This window comes from Somniosus microcephalus, chromosome 15 (assembly GCF_052327205.1).
Source record: "Somniosus microcephalus isolate GS21.2 chromosome 15, FLI_Smic_1.0, whole genome shotgun sequence".
In the NCBI taxonomy this organism is placed as follows: Eukaryota; Metazoa; Chordata; class Chondrichthyes; order Squaliformes; family Somniosidae; genus Somniosus; species Somniosus microcephalus.
The window spans coordinates 70,322,621-70,343,763 of NC_141001.1; the positions used below are offsets into that span (position 1 = coordinate 70,322,621).

At 38.8% G+C, this 21,143-nt stretch overlaps 1 protein-coding gene and 1 long non-coding RNA gene across 3 annotated transcripts; one reads left to right on the forward strand and one right to left on the reverse strand.

The window, feature by feature from the left end:
• Positions 1-5,008: 5,008 nt before the first annotated feature.
• Positions 5,009-8,988, reverse strand: LOC147107020 (uncharacterized). Its single transcript, XR_015081009.1, has 3 exons — positions 8,037-8,988; positions 7,836-7,916; positions 5,009-7,441 (listed from the first exon to the last, which is right to left on the reverse strand). It is a non-coding gene; the product is annotated as an uncharacterized LOC147107020 (long non-coding RNA).
• Positions 8,989-9,167: 179 nt separating this feature from the next.
• Positions 9,168-11,923, forward strand: LOC147107021 (pro-adrenomedullin-like). 2 transcript variants are annotated; one of them, XM_086007990.1, is made up of 4 exons: positions 9,168-9,297; positions 9,792-9,900; positions 10,069-10,203; positions 10,949-11,923. In XM_086007990.1, exons 1-4 carry the CDS (start codon positions 9,168-9,170, stop codon positions 11,217-11,219), a joined length of 645 nt encoding a protein of 214 aa, XP_085864116.1. In that variant the 3' UTR covers positions 11,220-11,923. The 2 variants fall into 2 exon arrangements, with proteins under 2 accessions (XP_085864116.1, XP_085864117.1); XM_086007991.1 differs by having other exon boundaries at positions 9,168-9,282.
• The last annotated feature ends 9,220 nt before the right edge of the window (positions 11,924-21,143 follow it).

The following is a 21,143-nucleotide window of genomic DNA, read 5'->3' on the forward strand; positions in this document are numbered from 1 at the left end:
CCTGGAAAGGGGAGGGAGAAGTAGGGTAAGGCAAAATCCAGAAGGTTCTGCAAAGAGAGCACAAGGTGGGAGGCAAAGGTTGTTGCAGTTTTTGACTTGTATCACTATTATCAGTTACTATTAAATATAATTTGTTCTATATACATAACTATACTTGAAGCTTTTGACCCTTAGAAGCTGTTATCACACATTCACAACAGTACTCTTGGTTTACCTTAGCAGATTTGGTCAGATCTAATAGAAGTTTCCTGATATATTTCCAATTCCACTGGGTTGGAGAGAAAGAATTGACCCTTGCTGAAATTTCATCCCATGCTTACTGCACCAGGTCCTATCACAAATGACTTCTTTCCTCTCCCTCATTCCTTGCAGAATTGTTTCCAGCTCCTGGTCATCAAATCTAGTTTTCCTTTATTTGACAATCTTCATAGCACAGCAATATTTTATTAAAAACTTCCCATCTCTCCCCTGCTCTATTGCAGTGGATTAAATGGCTTTTTTGCACTGGTAACAGGTGCTAGACCTCATCACTAATCTGCGGATCCACTGGACAGCCTGCAGTGTGGGCATTGTAATTAACAAAGCTTTAATACAGCAAAATCAGGGGTTAACAAATGGGTTTTGCAAAATCTTAAGTATCCTCCATTAACCCTTCATTAATACACCATTAGTAATTCTCAGGCATGTATTTCTAACTAATATACCCTGTTCCAACTATTCTATAGCTCCGTTGTACCTTTTTAAACTTAAATAGAGTTATTTTCTGAGCCACCCATATCCCACTTTTCATCCTGGAAGTGGGGCCCACATGAAAACAAATGGCCTTTGATTGGCTGAAATTCCATGCAACACCTTTTAAGATTGATACAATTGTGAAATACATAACAGCAAGTACATTGTTCCACAGTTAGACTGATGATTCACCAAGAGGGGCTCCCAGCCAGGAGAGGTGCTCACAGGCAGCGCTGGTCGGGAGATTGCAGGCCCGTAAACTTGATATTCTGTCCATTGAAATTAATGAACAGAAAATCAAACTCTGCATGTTCACGCTTCCCCTGCCAGTGCATTCCTGCAAGTGCTGTTCCTCACCAGGAGTACCTGAGCAGGGAATCTGCCCTCATTCAAATATGTAGAGTTGAACTATTCAATATCAAACAAGATGATGTGGTGTCGGATTCATTAAAGACAAAAAACTATCGATGCTATTCCATCCAAACTCTCACTGTCATTCCTGAGTAAATATATATCCATCTCTTTTGAAGAGAGCATTGACTACTTTTGTTGAGAGTTTATTCTACATATTCACTGCCATCATCACACTTCAAAATCACTGTAAATCAAGATGATTCCATGTTTGTCTTTAATGCAAATGCAGCCAAAATGCCCCAGATGTTACTCCATGAGAAAACATAAGGTTACCAGACATCTGATTGAGAAGATATAAATTATTAAGTCTAAAGGACATTAGTTTAATAAGCGCACATATCAATACACCATACACATCCCTTCCTAATACAAGTATCTCAACACATGTACACAATATAAACACACACAGCAGCACTAAATACAGTCCTCAACTATCACAGTTTCATTATACAGAATATCCACAGCTCAGATGGAAATTATGTGAAAGTATGTGATATGTTCCATATAAACTTAACTTAATTCAGATCATTGGCACCTATTCCTTACAAATATATTTAAAATTTGTATAAGATTAACCTTTTATCTTTCCCTAGACAGTTCCATAATTGTTCTTTTTAGAAAGCCTGGATAAACCCAACAGTTCCCAATAGTATAACATTCTCTAGAAAACATATATCATAAAAATTACTAAATGGTTGCTACAAAAATTATTTATGAAGGAGCATGGGCCTTTGGACAACACAGATGAATTATAATAAGTATATAATTACTGTGCCAAGACCGTAGTTGGATCAGGATTTCTATAAATTGAATAAAATAGCTAAAATCGTAATGTTTATTCCACGGCCCATTTAATAACTCAAGCTGCCATGGAATTCAAATTAAATCACTTCGAAATGTATTTTTATATAAGGAAAAATTATTTTGTGGATGAAAAAATAAAGGTTCTGACAATAGTTAGTGTCCGAGCAACTACTGGAGAACACTTTATGGGGGTGAAACTGTTTTATGCCAGCAACGAGAGACAAGCTCATAGTGAATTGGCAGCTCATTTTACACCATGCCTAATTTTCATCAGGCGCAGTGAAAAAAAGGTTGTGAATTCGCAATGTGCGAATAGCCTGTTTCATGCTACTGCTGTAGACCAATTTCACTCCCAAGGTTTTGATTAAGGTCATTCATTCAAGCGTTATGGATCACAAATTTTATAAAATGACATTGAATGGGAAGTGATGTTATATTGAAACTTAATATGAATGAATGATAAATGATTTTTGCATATTGGAATTTATGTCTTGTTCAGAATTATTACTTGTTTCAACTATTCATGTTTAATAGAATCAGCTGAAGTATAATGGGGTAGATTTTCATGTTTAGCATCTGGACCTAAAGTATGGCTTGGGTGGAGTGCAGAAAGGAAAACTGGGCAGGAATAATCGCACATTGGTAACAAATTTACCTTCCATTTAAATTAATGAAAGGAAAATAGGGCAGGGTCTTTAGGGGTGCATGATCACCCCACTCAGTTTTCCTTTTTGCATTCCATTCAAGCCATATTTTACATCTAGGCACAAAAGACAAAATCAATTCTAATGAATGTTCTATGCAGATACTGAAACAAAAATTAGGGAAATAACGACAGAAAATGCTGGAAAAACTCAGCAGGCCAGGCAACATCTGTGGAGAGAAAATAGAGTTTGACAAAGGGTTTGACCCGAAACGTTGACTCTATTTTCTCTCCACGGATGTTGCCTGGCCTGCTGAGTTTTTCCAGCATTTTCTGTTGTTATTTCGGATTTCCAGCATCTGCAGTATTTTGCTATCGTACAAAAATTAGGGAAACTGTTCAATAGGGTAGACCAAACAAACTACATATATTTCCTCAAAAGGTCAATCCCTGTCTTCCCATTCCAAATTGCAGTATCTCACTAGCATACATTTTTAAGCTGCTACTGAAATAACTTTTATCATCCCATATCTTATTAGATGCTTAACCCTAGAAGCCCACAGAATAAGACCAATGTGATCCTACAACCCATAATGTACTCCAATGGAATGTAGAAAAAATGAATTGTTGTAGAAGATTTTTACTTTAAGAAATGCTAGTAAGGCACCAACTGTCCTAAAATTTAGGACTACATGAGGCAGAGTAAAATATTGTTCTGAAACAGCATTATATTACTCTGTGATCTGATTAGGGATATTAACTGAATCTGAGAATTTCAATACACTTCCAGGGGATTTGGGTCCATACAAGAAAACAGATCTGAATTTTGCAACCATTAGCATTAACAAAATTTGTCTGTTAGACTGTGGTGTGAAGAAGGTTCCGACTGCTGATACTCTCATCGGGATAAATAAACATTTTTAGAGCATAATAGACTGCAAATTACTGGGATCATAGAAGATTGGGGGCAGCTTTCTGTTACTACAGGTTGCGAAATGAAAAGACTTCACAGTGTACCGCTGCTAACCTTTCAAACTAGACAAAAAAACTTTAATACAGAAGGAGTAAACTAGAAAATAACTGATTCTCATTGGACACAATTTATAAGTCTTTGACATATTCCATCATATCCAATCTAACCTTCAAAAAGGTGATAAGAAGAATGAAGTAATAGTTCTGAACAGAGACTGGTAATTCTAGATAATTGTTGTGTTGAGATGATTTTTTAAAGTTTTTATATAAGTGGAGATCCAATTAGTATGTTAGGGCTCTGTTGACAACATCTTATATGAAATATATTCATAGAATCATAGGATCATGGACTGATACAGCACAGGAGGCCTTTTGGCACATCGTGCTTGTGCTGGCTCTTTGGTAGAGCTATCCAATTAGTCCCAATGCCCTGCTCTTTTCCCAGAGCCCTGCAAATTTCTCCACTTCAAGTATTTATCCAAGTCCCTTTCGAAAGTTACTATTGAATTTGCTTCCACCAGCTTTCAGGCTGTACATTCCAGATCATAACAACTCATTGCGTAAAAACATATTTCCTCATGTCGTATCTGGTTCTTTTGCCAATTACCTTAAACCTGTGTCCTCTGGTTACCAACCCTTCTGCCACTGGAAACAGTTTCTCCCTATTTACTCTAACAAAAACCTTCATGATTTTGAACACATCTATCAAATCTCCCCTTATCCTTCTCTGCTCTAAGAACAATTTCAACTTCTCTAGTCTCGCCACATAACTGAAGTCTCACATCCCTGGTACCATTCTAGTGACTCTCCTCTGCACCTTCTCCAAGGCCGTGACAACCTTTCTAAAGTGGGGTGGCTAGAACTGGCCACAATATTCCAGCTGGGGCCTAACCAGTGTTTTATAAAGGTTTACCATAACTTCCTTGCTTTTGTACTGTATGCCTCTATTTATAAAGCCAAGGATCCCATATGCCTTGTCCTGCCACCTTCAAAGATTTGTGTACATACACCCTCTGTTCCTGCACCCCTTATAAAATTGAAAACTATTTTGTTTATATTCTCCCCATTCTTCCTACCAAAATAAATCACTTCACACTTCTCTGCATTAAATTTAATCTGCCATGGGTCAGCCCATTTCACCAGTTTGTCTATGTCCTCCTGAAGTCTGTTACTATCCTCCTCATTGTTTACTACGTTTCCAAGTTTTGTGTTATCTGCAAATTTTGAAATGATGCCCTGTATACCCAAGTCCAGGTCATTAATATATATCAAAAAGAGCAGTGGTCCTAAAACTGACCCCAGGGGGACACCACTGTCTTCACTCTAGTCTGAAAAACAACCGTTCACCACTACTCTTTGCTTTCTGTCCCTTAGCCAATTTCATATGCATGCCCCTTTAATCCCATGGGCTTCAACTTTTGCTAACAAGTTTATTATCATAGAATCATAGAATAGTACAGCACAGAAGGCAGCCATTGGGCCCATCGAGTCTGCGCCAGCTCTTTTGAAGAGCGATCCAGTTAGTCCCACTCCCCCGCTCTTTCCCCATATCCCTGCAATTTTTTCTCCTTCAAGTATTTATCCAATTCCCTTTTGAAGGCTTCTATTGACTATCAGGCAGTGCATTCCAAATCTTAACCACTCGTAGCATAAAACAGTTTCCCCTCATGTTGCCTCTGGTTCTTCTGCCAATCACCTTAAACCTGTACCCTCTGGTTATCGACCCTTATCAAACACCTTTTGAAAGTCCATATACTAATTAGATAGATTTATTTCAGGAAATAACATTTTGAGATACATTATATGAGTAATTTGAGACATGACATGTGGTAACTGTAGCATGCTTGGAAGGGACAGGTGACTTTGGACCTGTGCTTTCCAAAGCTCTCCATCACTGGGGTTTTACTTGCGCCTTGTCTGGGTCTGCTATAGACTAATTAATAGCAATTGATTGCTATGATTAGTCAACAACAGCCTTATTGTTGTATTGTGTGATGAGTAGGATGGTAGAAGGCGAACTAGATGAACCTTGGTCTGTTTTTGTCTTACAATTTTTATGTTCCGAATTGTACCACTGCTCCTGAAACCTCCTATCATTGCTGCTGCTCTTTCCTCCTTTTTGGATCTCAGTTACAACCTCCCCATCTCCTGCCACCTGCTACGTGATTGCTGCCATGTGTAGGAAGCAAAGTAGGATGCTGTTGAACTTTTCATGAATTGGAAACTTTTTCTACACTTCTCCATATATTGTCTGTAATATACATTTAAATGAAATGAAAGCTAATAGTCTCTGCAGGAAATTATTTTTCATCCACCTCTTATTACAGGCTACCTCTGAGCTTTCATTCCAGAGGGCTTTTTTTGTGAAAAACATAATGTTTTCCTATTTTTAAAAAAGTCCTGGGGTGTTTTAGTCCCCAGGTTCCAAACTAGTTGTAGCCTCTCTGCTTCTCACAGCTATAAAGATTTATCAAAAAACATAAAATAGAGTTTCATGAGGTAACTACTCTAAGACTTGTACCTTATAGCAGGTTAATTTTGTGAGTGGAGCTAACTGTACTATGGAGGCCTATATATGTAGAATGATATACATACAATAATCTGAAAAACAAAATACTCAGTAAACAGCAACTCAAATCATACAGCATAAAACTACAAGTATTTAAATTGTGGCTAGTTCTACAATTAATAAACATTGAGAATGCAAGAATAAATATTACAATACAATGAAATGAATGAATTGGGGATGTTCTTTGAAACAATGCAACTAACCCTTTCCAAACCCTCAGGGCCACAAAATTAAAACAGGAAACCAGCCAATAAGAAATACAAACACAGATAGGACTGATTGTCTGGGCTTAGCGGGTGATCGTAATGGCTCCAGGGCTGCAATTTGGATAACCCACTTAACAGATATTTTAATGTTAGATAATGGGCGAGTCCAACAAAAGGGGGAAATTAGATTCTGATGAAAAAGGCAATGATGTATTGAATTCCTCATCTTTATTCCGTAAATTGACAGTGTCCACTTTTGTAAACATTTGACATTACAATGCCCAATAAAATTTCATTTTAAAGCAATCTAATGCTGCCCAACACGGTACAGAGCAACTGCCTGTCATTAAGATACTGGAATAATTGAAGGGAAGAGACGTGGCAATTCAATTAAACCACACACATTCGCTTATGAACTGAATTGGCAACCACATGGGACAAAGTGAAGATTCATGTTGCGGTGAAGGAAGTTGTGAAGGGAAGCCTAACGGTAATGGGGATCACCTGGGAAGAATCACCCTGCTTGAGCAATCACAAGAAAATTAAGTAGTGGCGGCCGCGGATGTCCCGTGACATGGGCGGGGGCATGAAACGCAGCAGGAGGAAAAGAGCTCGTCACAAACTGAACACAAGGTTATGACAGACCGGGGATTAATGGGTTGATTAAACATAGCTTTCCACCAGCTGGCGGAACAGTAATGGAAATGTGGGGGAAGAAAAGCATTGGAAATTAATGTTATTGTGTGACTTTTTCAGCAATTCTCTATCAAATTACAGAGATGCAGGCAAAAACTTGATATACAGGCACCTATTTGTTCATGGAATTGTCGGAATTTTCGACTTAAGATGTCGATGGCACAAGTTTTATTTATCTATTAAAGTAAATAGTTATTGCGAATTCAACAGTGTTGTTTCTTCAGATCAGAGCCCCGCTTCCCACTCCAACTAGTCCAAGTTTGGGTTGTTAAGTGAGGTTCCGAGAAGGCAGTAGTTTTGGTGATGTGCCAGCTCTGGAAGGAACAAGCGACGCTGATATCTCACTAATGCTGCCGAGGGGGTAAATATCTTTGTACTGAGTAGAGCGGAAGCCACCAAGAGCATCTGAAAGAACAACGTGGCTTTATCATCAGTTAACAATATAAAGTACATCACTGGTGTATACCTGAAACCTAACTAGACTGTTATTTGTTCAATTGCTGGCAATTTTTTTACTCCCAAAACCAGCTTTGCACAAGTCCTTCTTACAAAATGCTTTATTGTAGACAACCTCGCTCCTCACTCATAGTTATGATATACGAGCTGCGGGGTAAAATATACACATTTAAATAATTTCTTTGATCTTTTCATTTAGCGTTATCGTTTTCGAATCTATAGTAAGATCCTGTGCAAAACATCACATTTCTCACATGATTATCTATTATGCCAAATAGCAACAAGAGCTAGGCTGACTCAAAAGGTTTTTGGTGGGTCATAAGGTCCTCCTAGTTTCCCTTACATTTGTCAACGTTATCTTTGAATACAAGAATCGTCGTCTTCGAAATATTTTTCATGGAACCACGAGGACCATCAATAACACCTGTCAAAGATAAACTCCTGTGAGGCGACGATTAATTAGGGGAAATCATTTGCAAGTGCAACTACATCTATGAGCGCTTCACATATTTAATCAACAAAAACAAAGTTTGATCAGACCTACCTGTGGCTCCAATGACAATCTACTAGAAGGCGAAGGGTGGTTGGTACTGGATCAGCAGTTCCAGTACTGAGTCAGATAGTGGTCACGAAACTAACATATAAGCAGCAGGTGACTATAATTGTTAACAATGGACATTTAGAAATTAATGTTCTTCATTTATTTCCTAGAAGGCTTCTGTGGAAATTTGGTACGATTATAGTCGAAATGATTGGAATCTTTTGAGAATAAGGCATCGTTCAATGCAATGCCAGAACGGTGGCGCGTTTCCCACTCAAAAAAAAAAAAAAATTTCTTGAAATAGTTAGGAAGATGTTACCAAGTTACCCAAGTCCAAAACTGTGAAGGGTGTACGTGACAATCACTCCCGCTACATTCCAAGGATTGAGTAATGGATGGTCGCTGGAGATAGCATAGGCATTGTCCAAGCATTACGAACGGTCATGTGGAGTCTCTGAGGGAACTGACAAGCTAAAGCATTAATCATTTGATACATATTCGGCCAACTATTCAAATCACCCCAATGTGCATTTCTAAAAAGTAGAATCATTGTAACCGCATAGATTGCTTTCTGTTACCGAAATAATTAACACACTATAATTAAATCGCCCATCATTCCTGACATGTATCTTTCAATTTCAAACTTTTCTTGTTCCTGTTGAAATTACCTTGAGGCAATTACATCGTCAGACAACCGTAACTTCTTCAAATTTAAAATAAGAAATATCATGTAGAATGTTAAAAAGCGAATAGATTAGAGTATAATTAAGATGCAAGTAGTTTAAAAGTATTTTCCTGAAGTACCTTCCACTGTAGATTATTTGTTGTTATTCTAAATGTAAAGACAACGCATCGTGTTTATCCGATTTAAATCTCTTTGCTAAAGCAATATTTAACCTGAAGTTTATACGCGCCAAATTTTAAGTTTTGAAATTTTAGCTATATAAGGTCGATTTATGGGCTAGAAACTAATTGGCAGTTGATTGCATTTATCATACTCATCAAATGACTGTGCATTAGTTGTGCAGGATGTGCACCAAGTATTGTCACGTCTTGTCTGCGAGCTGTCCATCAATCGAATCTCCGCCCCATGTGTAATTCTATAAAGAGAGACTCCGGCTCTGGACTCAGTCAATGCGAATCGAGAATAACAGTTTCGTCTCGATCTCTGCGAAAGACTTTATAAGGATACACCACAGAGATACAGAATTGAAGAATTTTGGAAAAACCCGTTCAATAGGTTTTGTAGGTACGTGTAAAATAGGTGACTATGTTTTACCTTCGTCTCAGTCAGGCAAGTCTGTGATACATCGTATCTTTCACTAAATCTACTTGGTAGTTGCAAATGTTGCAAGTATTTTGTGATGTTGTCGGACTTATATGAGACACAGCAATAATCAGAACAATTTAAAAGACACCCAGCAGGTTGCACTCGCCGTGTTTTCTGTTTCGTAACATTTTCACGTATTTGAATGACTCATTTGATCAGAAACCGGTCTTTGTGATGATCATCACCTAAGAAACACTCTCCGAAAGGGAAATTACCACATGTAGAAAAAAAACCAAACCTGGCAGTGGTTTCTCCTGAGCGGAGATTTTTGATCTGGTATGTTAAGGAAACCTAACAGTCAACGCGCTGCTGACACATAACCAGAACTTGAGGAGCGCCTGTCAGCTGCACGCCCACAGTCTCAAAACAAACAGAAATTGTAAAACAAAAAGCCCTAACGCCGGCTTTGCTTTTGTTTTGTCTGGCAGGTTTCAACATGAGGGTGGTTCACGTTGCCCTTCTGTACTGCTGCTTCGTCTATTCAGCTTTCGTCACTGTGGATGCCAAATTGGACGTAGCTTCGGAATTTAAAAAAAGGCAAGTACTGTACGATATATTTTTCCCGCATTTTTGAAACGCGTCCCACTGAATCGTGAGATCACAGGACATGTTTTTAAAGTGCGAACCTTCAACTGCTGTATCAGTGTGTGGCCGTATTCTTTTGGACTTGTTTCGCTTATCGGGCGTGTGGATTTCTGTCCGCAGGTTGAACGCTTGGGCTTTAAGCCGAGCAAAGAGAGATTTGAAAACTTCCAAGCTGAAGACTCAGGGGGTGGTAGCGAGTAGCCAACAGTTCGTGAGGACAGAAGACGTCAAGGAAAACTTAAACATTCACTACAGGTAATTAAGCAAATCCTTCGAGCCACAAACCTGAAAAAAAAATGGTTCCGGAAGGTTTTGCCAATAAAAGTAGAGTACAGTGGTCTCGGGCAAAGGTTCAAGCCTCATCACTCTGTCTGTGCACCGTCGGCAAATAATTGCGGAATTGAATTAGCGCTAAAATTAACCCCTAAAACCTAATAAATGTGGGGGATGAGAGAGAAGGTCCATCAATCTGAGATATAGGACTGTTGAAACCTGCTTTTGGGTTCTAATGTACAACGTCTCAAACAGTGAAGAGATTGATGTAAAATAATGGGGATGGCAAAACCACGCGAGCGATTTCTATTGCAAGGTTGCGGTTCAGGATTTACTGACAGTTGTATTTGGGAGGCTTCTCAGAGACTCGATATAAAGTACTTCATGTGAAGTTTGGTAACTGTTACCATAGATTTACGTAAAAGCTGCCAATCATTTCCATCTTTACGTTCGTGATTTACAAACGGTTTCCCGGTTTACTTTTTAGAACCTGGGCTGATTTTTTTTGCATGTTTTGTTAAAATACACGAGTTGGCAAGGTGATCATGTCATAAGAACAATCAAATAAATCGATTCATGCAAATTATATCACACCAACTGCACTCGAGTCCATCATGTATGGTTTAGCGGAGGCTTAAAGGAGCCGCTACGTTGCGGTGTTAGCGACGGTTTCTAAACCTATTTCTCTGATTTTGTTCTTATCGTGTGTGGTTTTTCCTCTCCTCAGTTCAGACGCGCATATCCGTGTGAAGCGCTACCGACACGCGTTGCCGCATTTTCCACAGCTCCACTTGAACCGACCGAGCTGCCAACTTGGGACGTGCCAGGTGCAGAAGCTGAGCCACCGGTTAAACCAGCTCCTCAATAACCCGGAGAAGGACAACATGGCTCGGTGGAGCACGTGGAGCCCCAACAGCTACGGCAGGAAACGGCGATCCGTGAGATCCAAAATAGCGCTCACGCTGCCTCAGGAACAGGATATACTGGCAAGGACGTGATGGGCTGTGCCATGACAGGCACACAAAGTATACAGGACTACAACCGCAGAGCCACTGCCATGGACTAGAATATCCATAACGTCTTCAATTTGGACATGTGAAGACAGTTGGTAAACTTTACATGCACGCCAGATTTCAGAACTGTTATAAGCTGCCAAACTTGCCAGAATTTGTTTTTTTTTGAGAAATGTCAGAGCGAACTGAATGGAGGAAAAGGGCGCCACCTCTCTGCGTACGCCTTGGAATTAAGGGTTCATACCCTACTACATAGCGCCAAATTCCAGCCCATTATCTGCAGACTACATTTGAACTGTTTTTTTCTGTGTTTGGATTACAGGGAGTCTAAAATCCTGCCAGTAGAAAAGGATTGCATCATACTTGAACGCAACTTCTATTACAGAAAGTGCAATCGACGTTTTAATGTATGAAAGACATTGTATATAAAATTGTTTAAACTATTTAAATGTAACTCTTTATTTCCTGTAACTGTACATCTGGAAATAGAATTATTTTTATACGTGATATAAATGTATAAGGGCATTGTAGCATCAACAAACTTAGAATCGTGTGTCCATTATCATGGATGTAAAAAATGTTCACTAGTTACCCGACTCCTGTTGTACATTCCTGACTTGCAATAGCTGTATATGTAGTACAATCTATTTTTTGTCATAATTGTTAAATACAATAAACATCTGCCTACATTATGATGTCTGTGATTATTGTATGCCCCCTTCTGAAGGATGCGAGGAGCGACTCAGCGACCATTGCTTTTCTGTTTAGAGATGGTCTTTAGGCTGACCCTCCAGTGGTCTAAGCGCATCTTCGCGACCATTGAGCCAATATATGTATCGAACATTCAGTTATAAAGAGCGCTTGCATCACACCTGCAGCGGACATTCACATCACGCAATTTTTGCCTTAGTGCACAGACTCCCCTTCCAAATACCGTGAAACAGAATTCAAATTCCTTCTGGGAGGTTCTACTTGATCCGACTCATCCTTGGTAAGGGTTTACCCTGCTGTTACATAGTTCAGTAGATCTGCCCACCCTTATTTAGAGACTCAGGTTTGATGTTTGGGTTAAAAAGGGAAAGCGGACGTCTCAGGTTGGGTGTCGGTAGCACTGTTGCGGCCGTGTAAGGGGGCCGATTTTTTTTTGATCAGTGCTGGGAGGAAACCGCAGATCAGAGACCAAAAAATGTGGTCAAGTCTGCTGTATTTGTCAAAGCCTGTAGCGCCACCTGATCTAAAATCCAGGCACTACAAGAGAAAGGATAAATAAAGTTGAGTTAAATCTGAACACAAGTGTTCTTCAGTGGTGTAACGCCCTTTACCAATTTGAGATTACAATCTTTGGAACAGTACATTATCCTTAGCAGTAAACATTGACCCTAGGCTTGTCATAAAATCACTGATGCATGTTATTTTACATTTAGCCCTTTAGTTATAGGTGGTTTGAACTATCATAAAATGTTGGAAAAAACCTTTACAAGGCTGATTAATGTTGAAAGTTCGCAGGGATCTATTGGATGCTTACAGGCCAAGGGATGCTACGTCTGAAAGTTTGAGTTAAAATAAATTTTGATTTGCCCAGATCAGTTTACAGTTTAACCCATATAGGAAAGGTAATAAAACCGTTCCTAAAAAAGATTCATGGTGACATTTTTTAGTAAACGTGTAGGGAATTTCTTCAACCTATAACTTGTTAAAAATTAGATAATTTATCTCTCAAATCATTTTCTTTCTAAATGGATTGTAACAACTCCAGAAACAGAACAGCAACTATAAACCTTTGGAACAAGAATGTAACAACACAGTGGAGGTAAAGGATACCAATACAAAATACATGTTTTTTATGATACACATTATCGTTGAACATTAGATTGATTAGTTTTCCTCTAAATATTATTTATTATTGCAAGTAAAGAGATTTCGAAGATCATCGATGGAGCTATTCTGCCATCTAGAGTTTGCAAACACGTAGTGTAAATTTATTAGAAGGAGCTGAGAAGTGAAAGAAACCTTTTGAAACCTCGTGGGGGTGGGAGTGAGCGTCGATCGGAAAATGCTCTCTCCTCGTGTCATATTATTGCTGCATTTTGATGAATGCTTTCCCCGCGCATCTCCAAAACATCGAAAAGCATATAATGAATGAAAAGAACAAGCATTCAAAAATTCCAGAAAATAACTAAATTCGGTTCTGCAAAGCAGCAACCTCTATAGCTATCGTGACCGCCATCGATAAGCGGGAGTGTGACGACAATATTATAGCAACTAAATGTTTTGGACATTTGCAAACCGTCGCTTTAGGGAAACGGCAAAGTAAAATTTACTTGGAATTTATAATAAACATCTATATAAAATTACTTAGCATAACCGATATCATGGGCTTCAGTACATTTCAAGACACAATCAAATATCCTCACAGTTTGAGGTTGCCTGTGCTGTATATTCTCATAATGTAGAAAGCCAAGCTCTGGAATCTTTTTAATCCTCCACTTTCCAACCCACTGGGCTAAACAGATTTTGTTTTACCATGGTCTACCACCTACACGGAAATATATCAACACTGACCCAAATCCACAGATTAAGCAAAATGTGACCAAAGCTGGCAATGGCATAAAACGGAATATTTAAAAGTGGTACTCTTTTTTTTAGAAAAGCTCCCCCATTAGCTAGGAGTAAATAGGGCAGTTTGATATATAAAGGGTATTGTGTTACAAATTATTAAATTGAATTACAAGTCAGAACTCCTGATATATTACAGGAAAGCTTGTGTAAAATAAATTAACATGTTACAATTAAAAGCTCCTCAGACAAAGATATGTAATATTTATGACTCCAAGATACTTGAATGAAACTCCACCAAGACTGATACAAAAATAGCGTTAGTTTAGCCACATTTCAACTTTCCTCTGTTTGGGGAATCACCTTCCTTTCAACTCAGCATGACGCTGAGTTATTGCCATAGTCCAGAATTTACCATGTGAGGATTTGTACCCTATTTACATGTTATAGGTTTGTCTCCTACAACAAGGGCACTGCCGCAAGCAACACTGTGAACAACCCATCACCAGTGCCGTTAGAGGCACCAAAATGCTCTGTGGGAGGAAGTTTCAAGCAGTAAAGTTAAGGCAGTTTTTATATTGTTATAGTACCTAGCTGGTGCCATCAGTTCTCACCACACAAATCTCTTTCAGTTGGCAGGAACACCAAAACAAGTTTGCCAGAGATGTTAAGGATGATGGTTTGGGAGACCCAGTAAATAAGTCTTCCGAGCCAGTGAATGTGAAAAGTTTACTCTGGTGTTGCTGTTGGCTATATGAAAACCACGCGTTGGAAGCCAGAAGTCATTAAAGCAATATAAATGGTAATACATTGAAACAGCTACTGTCTAGATAACCATTGCTAGTGTATATGGACTTTCCCCAATATTAGGGAATATCCTGGCTAGACTGGCAAATTTGGAAATGTAATTCTCAGTTAACTGCACATATGCAGTTGTTCCACCCACAGTATAAATAGGCACATTTAGCAGCAAAGAGCCAGGTTTACATTACTTCAGTTCAAAGTTATTCCAGAATATAAGTGGGTTATTATTACTTGTGGTGTAGTGCATTAGCAAATCTACCCAATGCATCAAAACAACTTGTATTTATATCACTGGGCCACCGAGACATAAGGCACACCCCCAGCATGGAGTCTTACATAGAAACATAGAAGATAGGAGCAGGAGTAGGCCATTCGGCCCCTCGAGCCTGCTCCGCCATTCAATGAGATCATGGCTGATCATCCAAACTCTGTACCCTGTCCCTGCCTTCTCCCCATATCCCTTGATCCCTTTAGCCTTAAGAAATATATCTAACTCCTTCTTGAATATATTTAATGAATTGGCCTCAACTGCCTTCTGTGGTAGAGAATTCCACAGGGTCACCACTCTCTGGGTGAAGAAATTCCTCCTCATCTCTGTCCTAAATGGCTTACCCCTTATCTTTAGACTGTGACCCCTGGTTCTGGACTCCCCCGCCATTGGGAACATCCTTCCTGCATCTAGTCTGTCTAGTCCTGTTAGAATTCTATAAGTTTCAATGAGATCCCCTCTCATTCTTCTAAACTTCAGTGAATATAAGCCAAATTGACCCAATCTCTCCTCATACGTCATTCCTGCCATCCCAGGTATCAGTCTGGTGAATCTTCGCTGCACTCCCTCCATAGCAAGAACATCCTTCCTCAGATAAGGCGACCAAAACTGCACACAATACTCAAGGTGTGGTCTCACCAAGGCCCTGTACAACTGCAGCAAGACATCCTTGTTCCTGTACTCAAACCCTCTCGCTATGAAAGCCAACATACCATTTGCCTTCTTAACCACCTACTGCACCTGCATGCTTACCTTCAGCAACTGGTGCACAAGGCCACCCAGGTTGCGTTGCACTTCCCCTTCTCCCAATCTATTGCTGTTCAGATAATAATCTGCCTTCCTGTTTTTGCCACCAAAGTGGATAACCTCGCATTTATCCACATTATACTGCATCTGCCCAATCACCCAACCTGTCCAAATCATACTGGAGTTTCTCAGCATCCTCCTCACAGCACACACGGCCACCCAGCTTCGTGTTGTCTGCAAACTTGGAGATATTACATCTAGTTCCCTCGTCTAGATCATTAATATATATTGTGAATAGCTGGGGTCCTAGGGCCGATCCCTGCGGTACCCCACTAGTCACTGCCTGCCACTCGGAAAAAGACCCATTTATTCCAACTCTTTGCTTCCTGTCTGCCAACCAGTTCTCTATCCAAGTCAGTACCTTGCCCCCAATCCCATGTGCCTTAACTTTACACGCTAATCTCTTATGCGAGACGTTATCGAAACCCTTCTGAAAGTCCAAATACACCACATCCACTGGTTCTCCCTTATCTATTCTACCAGTTACATCCTCAAACAATTCCAGTAGATTAGTCAAGCATGATTTACCTTTTGTAAATCCATGTTGACTTTGTCCGATCCTGTCACTGTTTCCCAAGTGCTCTGCTATTACATCTTTTATAATGGACTCTAGCATTTTCCCCACTACCGGTCAGGCTTAACGGTCTATAATTCCCCATTTTCTCTCTACCACTTTTTTTGAACAGTGGGGTAACATTAGCTACCCTCCAATCCATGGGAACTGTTCCAGAGTCTATAGAATTTTGGAAGATGACCAGCAATGCATCTATTATTTCTCGGGCCACTTCCTTAAGTACCCTAGGATGTAGATTATCAGGCTCTGGGGATTTATCGGCCTTCAATCCCGTCAATTTCCTTAACACCATTTCCCTACAAATACTGATTTCATTCAGTTCCTCCCTCTCATTAGACCCTATGTTCCCCGACATCTCTGGGAGGTTATTTGTTCTTGTTCGACTGGAGCATTTGTTAGAGAATTGGCCTATAATGTAGCTCTATCTCAACTTTTTTACAGCTGTAAAATTATATATAATTCTATGAGAAACTATGGCCAATTGAGCAGTAATTGCAAAATTTCTCATGTCCACTATAGCGTTAATAATCGTAGATCTGAATGTGTGAAAAATCTTACATCTTCATCACATTTTGTGATATTTCCTGCATTTTTTATTCTCCATCATAAATCTTGGTTTGGATTAAAATATTTCCATACCTAGATTTAGTTTGAAACTTAGATGGCAGATTTCTAGACAGAGGGGGCATGAAGAAATGCCATGCAACTAGGACAAAAATATCTTGAGTCTGCACACTGCCTCTTGATTCTCCAACTCCCTCGCACACAAGACAGTTACTGTATAGCCACAAATTTATGCAGCATATGTTGATTATGACCAGAGAGTGTGCGCCATTCTCAAAGAGAATTGTGGCTTTAGGGAATATTTTCTCCAGATGTTAATACCAGCAAAATAGTATTATGAATATAAAATGGTTTACTTCATTTTAGTTTGTGTTCTAGTCCCACTTGACATCAGGGGAGTTGCTGGTTTGCAAGTCCTCTACAATGCATGTCCAGTTGCATCTTTGGCTTACTGAATGTGCCATGTTAAAGTGGGTATTTGATTAACACTCTCTTTACTGAATGGTGGTGGGGTATTATGTATACAGTGCTGCTGAGGTTCATTAGGGATCACTACTCTCTAGATCTGTCCTCTGTCAATGGCTGCCTGGGAAAGAAGCAATTATTTGATGTCCTTTTATTACCCATTTTGTTACATGAGCGATTACTTAAATAAATAGACAAGGTTGTTTAATAAAGGTTTAATTTGTTTTGTTGTAATCTGTAGGTTATTAACTTATGTTCTGCTGATATATGGCAGTCCTTGGAGCTTTATGTGCAAAGGATTTGCTTCAGATTAAATCTGGGATATTGAAGTTCTTGATGTCATAATTGTCTACTTTTAATGTGAGAAACTTAATTTAAAAAAAAAAATATTTGTTTATTTATTAATTGAGGAAAGCCAATGGTGGCGAGTTGAACACTTTTCCATATTGGGCAGGGATTCAGCGTTTTCAAGTCAGTTATTGTAAGACTGGACACAGAGTAAGGTTGTCACTGATGTGATACAATAATACTCCAAATTCAGAAGGTAACCAGTGTGAATTTTTCCATTTCCACCACAAGCTCCCCTTTGGCCTCTCTGAGTAATTAATTGCAACTTGTGCTGAATAGTGGTCAGTTCTGTGTTGTTATCCTGCACCAATTAAAAATTAGTTTTAGACTGCCCCAAATTATTTAATCAAGGACACTTATAAATGGCAACCAAGAGGAGGCTTTCAACAAATCTTCCTGGGCTGGGTCTGAAACTAGCTGTCACAGGTGAAAAAAGTGTACTCATTAGTTTGCTACTTTGTCCTCTCAACTCCAGCTTTAAAATCATTATTATAATTCATTTAAAAGGTAATTCTTATGATAAGGATTAGATGGATGTACAGGATGATTTTAACCCTCAGCTGGTTCATAGTTTCATTACCAACCAACATTTGTTCATTTGGTTTTTCATGCTTATAGTTGAAGATGGAAAGTACAAATGTATGAACATATGAAATGAAGGGCAGGAAAAGACCATCATGCTTATCAAGCCAACCATTCCAGACATTGCATAACTATACACACCATTGATGCATCCTTAACAATGAAGTCTCCTGGGACAGACAAAACAAGAGAGAGAAAAAAACTGGTCAATTGAGCAGAAAGTCTGCAAAATTCCTCTCTGACTCCCTAAGGCATTTAGTAAAGCTCCAGGAGACTGTGGTTCCCATAAATCCTTACAAACACAACTTGCAATTTATTCTTTATAACTGGAAATTCCCTTTAAAAGGACAGCAGTGGACTCATATCCACCACATGTCCACATAGTCTGTTCTAGAGGATAATGACACTATGAAAAAAACTTCTAACTTAACAGTGCAACATGCAATGTATCTGGTTGTCCTACATTTGACCTAGGATTGATAAATGCTGACAATGGCATTTTGAAAAAAAGTTATTAAATGTTTTATAAAACGAGTTGACAAACAGTAAGAACACGACGGAGCAATAAAACTGCATAGTAACCCAAACAGGATGTTCATACGCCTGTCATTTTTAATGAAAGAAGATATACTAATATAAAAAACACCTCCGCTGCTGGTAAGTGACAGTATATCAAGATAAAAGAAAAGGCTTACACACATGCAAGCAAAAGTGCAAATCCAGCAGACTGGGAGATCTATAAAAAGCAACAATGCGATACAAATAAAGTATTAAGAGGTGCAAAAAGGGAATACGAAAAAAACTTGCAAGGGTTATCAAAGCTAATGGTAAAAGATTTTATAAATATATTAAAAGAGAGTGGTAATGGGGAATATTGGCCTATTAAAGACAAATGCAGGTGAGACTATAAGGAAATGGCAGTCTTGTTAAATAATAGTGGAGAGAGAGCACAAGGGAATCTAAAATAAGTCAAGGGGAAGAACTTAGTGGATATAAGTAAGAATGGCCAAAACTATGGCAGATGGATTTCAATGTGGAGAAGTGTGAAGTCATCCACTTTGGATCCAAGAATGAGAAATCAAAATATTTTCTTCATGGTTAAAAACTAGGAGCTATGGAGGAGCAAAAAGATTTAGGTGTCCATGTGCACAAATCACTAAAAGCTTGTGCACAGATACAAAAAGCAATCAAAAAGGCCAATGGAATATTGGCCTTATCTCAAGGGGGTGGAATACAAAGGTGAGGAATTTAATGCTTCAGTTGTACAGAGCCTTGGTCAGACCCACATCTGGAGTACTGCGTTTAGTTTTGGGCACTGCACTTCAGGAAAGGTATATTGGTTTTGGAGGGAGTACAGTGCAGATTCACCAGAATGACACCGAGGTTAAAAGGTTAAATTATGAAGATAGGTTGCATAGACTTGGCTTGTATTCTCTTGAGTTTAGAAGGTTGAGGGGTGATCTAATCAAGGTGTTTAAAATGATAATGGGATTCAATAGGGTAGAAACTATGGTGGTGGAATCCAGTACAAGGGGCAAAGACTTAACATGAGAAATAGGCCAATTAGGAGTAAAGTCAAGAAGGATTTTTTTTCACACAAAAGGTAGTAGAAATCTGGAACCCCCTCCCCAAAAGGCTGTAGATGCTGATTCAATTGAAATTTTCAAGACTGAGATAAATAGACTTTTGTTGGGTAAGGGCGACAGGAGATATGGAGTAAAAGGCAGGTAAATGAAGTGGAGATGCAGATCAGCCATGATCTAATTGAATGGTGTAACAGGCTCGAGGGGCAGAATAGCTTAGTCCTGTTCATGTGTTGCTATGTTTCATCTTACAGACTAATTTAAAAAAATTCCCTGGAATTTTTTTTTCTTTTGCCCAAAGAACAAAAGTCCTCACTACTGAAGAATATTCTGGAATCCCAAAAGACCAAAGTAGTTCTGTCACTAAAGTTTCAACTCTATCAGGCAGCCTCCTTGTAAAGAAACTGCACTTCATATCATCAACTTGAGAAACTTACACATTAGAAATAGTTCAAATTCTTGATGAATAAACACACACACAAAATGCTGAAAAAAGATGTACTGACCACTGGAACAATGTAATAAATGCAGAACTAGTCCACGATAATTAACTTAATATAAAAAGAACCACAATTCACCAATAAAAATGCCATGAATACACAGAAGACGTTAAAATGCATTAAATTAATAGAACCCCGTAAAAATCTGAATTCTGTTGCTAGTTTATGGGGAAGCTCATGCCAGAAGTTCATTCTGTAAGTCTGATTCTGGCCATTGTACGGAGTAAGTAGATGTAAGACTATATAAAAGGTAATAAAGCGTTGGAAGGGATGGCGCTTAATAGGATTAGAGAAAAGATAATTAGAGAAAAATAAATAAATAAATATATCCAGTTAAATGAAAAATTCCTTTTTAATCATTCTTTCCACAGATTCAAAGAAATCATCACCAGGAAAAGTATACAAGAGCATCCCTGAAAGTTAGAGGTGGTTTGTAGAAACAAACAAATATTTCCACTCAACCCTTTTTTTTAAATCTTACCTCTTCTAAGGCAAGTTTGTAAATCCATATGTAAATATGTCCCAATGACCAGGTCAGTGCAAGGCTCCACTAAGAAAACAGCTGCAGGTCTTCTGAAGCAACTATTGATCCTCATGGGAATTTACATATCCTGAGCTTTATAAGCTTCTGTTTTACAAGACCATAAGCATCTTGAGAGAGAACATTCCTTGGAAACTTGCCTGTCTTTTTCACCATCATTGAAGCTGGCTTATATCCTGTAATGTAGAATGTTAAATGGTTTTCAGGGTAGAATAAATGGAGTCTCTGCTGTAGGCCTAGTTTGGGGTCCAGGTGCAGTAGGGAATTCAAGTGGCTAATTGAAATGGAATAGAAATATAAAGAACTGAAACATTTCA